The 5,503-nt window shown below is 40.1% G+C and overlaps 1 protein-coding gene across 1 annotated transcript; it reads right to left on the bottom strand.

Annotated features, from left to right (window-relative positions):
- Positions 1-2,060: 2,060 nt before the first annotated feature.
- Positions 2,061-3,095, bottom strand: LOC146004435 (uncharacterized). Its single transcript, XM_083143292.1, has one exon. It carries the CDS (start codon positions 3,093-3,095, stop codon positions 2,061-2,063), a length of 1,035 nt encoding a protein of 344 aa, XP_082999418.1.
- Positions 3,096-5,503: the final 2,408 nt, after the last annotated feature.

Genomic DNA, 5,503 nt, shown 5'->3' with positions numbered 1-5,503 from the left:
CCGACAGTACCACAAGAAAACTCATCAATATCTTGAAAATGTGTTCAACTAGTACGAAATACGTAGTGAGCCTAACGGATTTGTTATGTACATTTTATGTAAGTCGGATTCATAATTATTAACAATTTCATTTAACACAGACCGATGTTGATTGTGATTTGTATGTTCACATGATTGTGAAAAACGTTGTCGGAAATGGGTATTTCGAAGATCGCGTACTAACTTTCACGCTATTCGAAATGAAATTCACTTAGTACATCTTCAATTCGCGTTACATAGCGTTGTATGCACGATGGTAAATATTGCAGAGTGAATATTACACCCATCATTGAAATTTATGCAACTTTGTTCAATTTTGGTATTTCACAAATATATTGTGAATAATTTTGTACCCTTGTACTCAATATAAACCAATGGATGTTACATTATTTCTTTGTAGTACATTTCTGTCAAAAAGACCAAGATCTAAGATTAGTGTAATGCAAGTTACTTCGTTAATGTACAAATGTGTGTCGCATATCAGCCTTGGAGTATATTTTTCGGTTATACAACTCAGACACACATGGAAATGGAAATGGAAAATCTGTGGACAAAGTCCTTTAACGAATAATGATTCGTACAGTTGCACGGTCAATCATTGTGAGTTCATGTATAAAGTTACCTTGGAAGTAAACATGTACCGAAATCTTGTCATGCGATTTTGTGTGTAATGAAGAGATTATCACCCTGCAATCTAAACTTGGGCCAAATTACGAATTCAAAGGACATAATTAATTCTTCTATTAACTCTGTCCATTTAATTGATAATCATTAATTAGATTTAACTTGATGTTCACTGACATATGGTTAATAATGTTGATAATTAAATTTCTTCCTTGTACATGTGACGTTTAGAACAGGTTAAGATAATATATCTGAAGCATAAATGAAAATATAGCAAATAAGTTACAAGAAATCACAATGAAGGACTGTACAAGGGTATGAATCGTTAAATATGGACTTTGTCTTGAATTTTCCTATTACATTTCCAAATACATTTTAGTCGTCTATAACCAGGAAAAACTATTCTATATGCCGAGCTCGTGGCACAAGTATATAGTACGTCAACTACCACAAAAAGCTTACTGTTTTAAAGAAAATTTTCCACGAAAGCAGAGCATGACATCCATTGTTTACACTGAGTAGAAAGGTACAAAATCATCCACATTATATTTGTGAAATATTAAATTGAACGAAGTAGTAAAACTTCATTAATGGGCATTATATTTATTTCATACAATGCTCAATATCGTGTACATAATGTTATAAAACCGGAATATACATTTTATTCAAGAAGTGTAATTTCCTTTACTGTCGTTAGAAGGCAATTACGTGACATTTTACTATCTTGTCTTAGCCCAAAGTGGCAGAAAAGCGGAGTGAAACAAATAAACAAAATAAATCTATGAAACGATCATTTCCTTTTTAACTCTTTCATTCATGCAATTCTTCTTTAGCATGTTAAAATTATAGTATACTATGATTATAGAATGAAGACATGGTAAATGAGAACATGCGCAACTATCTTTGTAACACATCGATCAGAAAGTTTAAAAAGTATGGATTTTCACAATACGTTTGCGAGTTTTCAATTATGTTGCTACTAGAGCCTCACCGATGGCGCAATGGTAGCGTCGTTGCCTTGTAATCAAGGATCCCGGGTTCCATCCCGGGTGGAGGGACATAGTAGTTCGGATCCCACTTTAAACTGTAGATCCAGTCCCGATTAGCCTTTCTGTGCATAAAGTGGACTTGTTCAAACACCAACTGAATCAATCAGTCATGTTACTAATCATTAAAGGAATGCCTCAGTACCATCCCAAAGTTTCGATATTTAATAATTCCCCCTCCTCAAAGTAATAAAACACTTTCCCTCTCTGAACCTCGCATAAAAATTATAGCGGCCGTTTGCTTCGGCCAAGCCCCGAACGAACATAACCGAAGGGGCACCGAGCATAACCGATCCTCCCACAAGACGTCACGCGCTCGTGCATGATCGGCAATTTTCGGATGGCGCTACCTTATATAAAGTTACCTTGTCCTCCACCCACTTCAACACACGTCTGAGCACGTTTCAGGAGATTCATGTACACCTTTGTTAGTTCTTGAGTGGTGATGCTGTTCATGATATTCTGGATGGAGGTCTTGAGTTCTTCAATAGTGTGTGGATTTGTTTCGAATACTTTCCCCTTTAACATTCCCCACAAGTAAAAGTCACAAGTTGACAAGTCGGGTGACCGAGGAGGCCACAGGCCTTTGCTAATTGTCCTCTCTGGAGTAAACATTTCATGCACACGGGATAGTGAAGCATTTGATGTGTGGCTTGTTGATCCGTCCTGCTGAAAGTAACAGAACTGACGCTCCTCTTCTGTCAATTGTTCATAAAACTCTTCCAGAATTCCCAAATACACGTTACTGTCTACTGTGGTTTCAAAAAATATGGGCCCCATAACGCGTTGTGCGGAAATGGCACACCTAACACCAATCTTTTCGTCATGCAATGGCTGCTCGTGGATTACGTGTGGATTCTGTGACGACCAATAGCGATTGTTTTGGGAATTTACGTATCCCGACAGGTGAAACCACGCCTCGTCACTCATGATGAGCATCAATGGATCCAAAACACCACTGGCAACATTCGTCAATAGCCATGAACAAAAATCCACCCTCTTCCCCGGGTCAAGCTCCCTCAGTTGTTGCACTACACTTATCCGGTAAGGTTTAAACTTCAGCGCCCTTAACACACGTCTACAACTTCGCTCACTAGCTGGAACCTGTTGACTTAATTTCCTCGTTGATTTACGAGGACTTCTCGCCATTACGTTCTGCACCTGCCTCCGTAATTCAGGTGTGCAGACAGATGGTCGTCTGTCCCTGGGAGCATTTGCAACAGATCCTGTACGCCTCCATTTCCCAATCAAATCCTGTATTGTGCGTTTTGCTGGGACAGGACGTCCTGGAAATTTCTCCTGAAACAACTTCCTTGTTTGCACCAAGCATCCGGTGCGCACAAAAGCTTCAACAATTGCAACACGCTCAGGAATCAAATACGGCATTATCACGGCTTCACCCAACAATGCCTGATTCTCAACTGCTTTCACTCGACCACGGGTTCACAAGCCACCTGTTGGTGAGAAACAGAATTAGTAACTCATGCAACGCCATCTTCTGTTGACATGTTCATTTAGATGTTTTACATGTTCATTAGCAAAGCAATTACATCGGGATTACAGCGGGCTGGTTTTACGTGCCGCACCCTGTACTTCGTCATATATACGGTACTTCAGCGATTGATTCACTGAAGACAGCAGAGAAATATGTTGAGTTGAGGTTTGCGCATTCGAGATTTGTGGTGAATTTGAAGCCAGCCGTGCAAATCTCAGCTGAAAAGGAACATCACTAAGCGTTTCCAAAAGCTTAATTTGGAGGCAGAATTTAAAGCCGAGAGAGCTGGAAAAAACCTCTCGCAAGTACATTTCAAAATAGCGCTTCTTCTATATTTAAACGTTGTTAGAGCACGTCACGCGTTTTTGCAGTCAGCTTAACCGGGGGCTTAAACGCAGCCGAGGATTAAAATTTCCATGAATGCTATTTACATTTCATAAAAGCGGACGCTGGAACAGAGGAGGAACAATGCGAAGAAAACCAACATGGGGCAATATGTCTTAACTAGTAAAGGGTCATTAGCAAACAAGCGGGTTTATCTGTTACCAAAATAACAAATCCAAAATTCTTGCCTTTTTCGCTTTTCTTAACCTTTTTACATTCGACCCCGACTTAGGTAAAAAAGGTAAAGTGCCCCCCTGTGCTTAGCACCACGCCATGAAGGCGTATAGGGGATGTGGGGGTAACGCCCTACTTAGGTAAAGTTAGAAATTAGCAATTAAGAAAATATTTCTTTAATGAAAACCCCATACCAAGAGGCCAGTCAAGTCGAAAGCTGAAGCTGTATTTAAGAAGAGAAGACGTTCTTTCTCCATTAATGCATTTGTCAGAGTAGCGAGGCTCTGGTGACTGGACTCACAGCCAGTATAATCTTCTGTCGGGCTTGTGTTGTCATCCTTATATATTTGTCAGTGTCTCTTCATCCAGTGGCGGTGATTGGGTTCCACAATAGGGGGTGGGAAGGGCACTTATTTTCTTTCCCTTGGCAGATAAGGTTGAGCATAGTGCGGGGGCAAAAGTTGCAAAACGTAAGGCGGGGGGAACTGGCCTCCTACGCCCCCCCTAATCGGCGCCACGGCTAACCATTCATCCTGATCTTCGCGATTAGCCAAAGGGGTAGAAAAGTGAAGTCAAATAAATTAAATCAATCAATCAGTCATTGATATCAAAATTTCTTGACTACAAGTATAATTTCTTGACTTATTATTCACTTCCTTGACTCTCTTGACCATGGACGTCCAGAGGATTTTTCCAGGGAGGGGCAAGGAAGATATTTTATCCAGGGGGGGACAAACAATGCACATTTTACACAATAATAGTGTTGTTCCCTCAAAAAACATTGCTTAAATTTGAATAATATCATATTCATGCAATAATTAACACATATTATTGTGGCTGAAATGAAATTATATGTGTGAAATATATAATTTTTGGTTGACTTTCATTTTTCAGGGGGGAGCACGACCCCCTTGCCCCCCCCTTCCTGACGCCCATGGTCTTGACTGGCAGACACGATTATTGATTATAATGCTTTAGCATCCTCAATGCTAGTGTTCGAATTTAAGAAGAAAACACCCAGAAAATTTTGGTGGTTGGTTTACTTTACTTCGCTTTTCTGCCACTTTTCACAAATCGCAAATATGAGGACGAGTGGTGGCATGATGACACAAAGAACACACATGCCAAGGCCGGGATTCGAACCCAGGACCTCTGGCGTTGTAGGGCGATATGCTAACCACTCCGCCACGGAGGTTGGCAAGACACCCAGAAAAGTAAATGCATCAGCGGAAACAAAAAATGCATTAATTCTGTAGCTCAGACCAAATGTTTAAATGCATCAGCGAAACAAAAAATGCATTAATTCTATAGGACACACCAAATGTTTAAATGCATCAGCGGAAACAAAAAATGCATTAATTCTGTAGCTCAAACCAAATGTTTAAATACATCAGCGGAAACAAAAATGCATTAATTCTGTAAGTCAGACCAAATGTTTAAATGCATCATAGAGATGGATGCAAAAAGCATTAAATGAAGTAGCTATGAAAGTACGGCTCGACAGTAGAAGAGTGCCCCGGTTCACAGCCCTCATTTGGGGCTCGAATCATCATGTGGGGCTCAGTGTTGCCAACTCACCCCACGAAAATTTCACCAACTGATATTTTGAAGCCTTTTATGGTGTATGTTAACCTCACACAATAAGTGTTGCCAACTCGGCGTAGCTTTTTATGGTGTATGTTAACCTCACCAGCAGTGTTTCCAATTCGGCGTAGCCTTTCACGGTGTATGTTAACCTCAC

The sequence above is a fragment of the Lepisma saccharinum genome, chromosome 21 (assembly GCF_977018435.1).
Source record: "Lepisma saccharinum chromosome 21, izLepSacc3.1, whole genome shotgun sequence".
Classification (NCBI taxonomy): Eukaryota; Metazoa; Arthropoda; class Insecta; order Zygentoma; family Lepismatidae; genus Lepisma; species Lepisma saccharinum.
The sequence above is the reverse complement of the archived record's forward strand: the minus strand, read 5'-3'. Positions and strand labels throughout refer to the sequence as shown.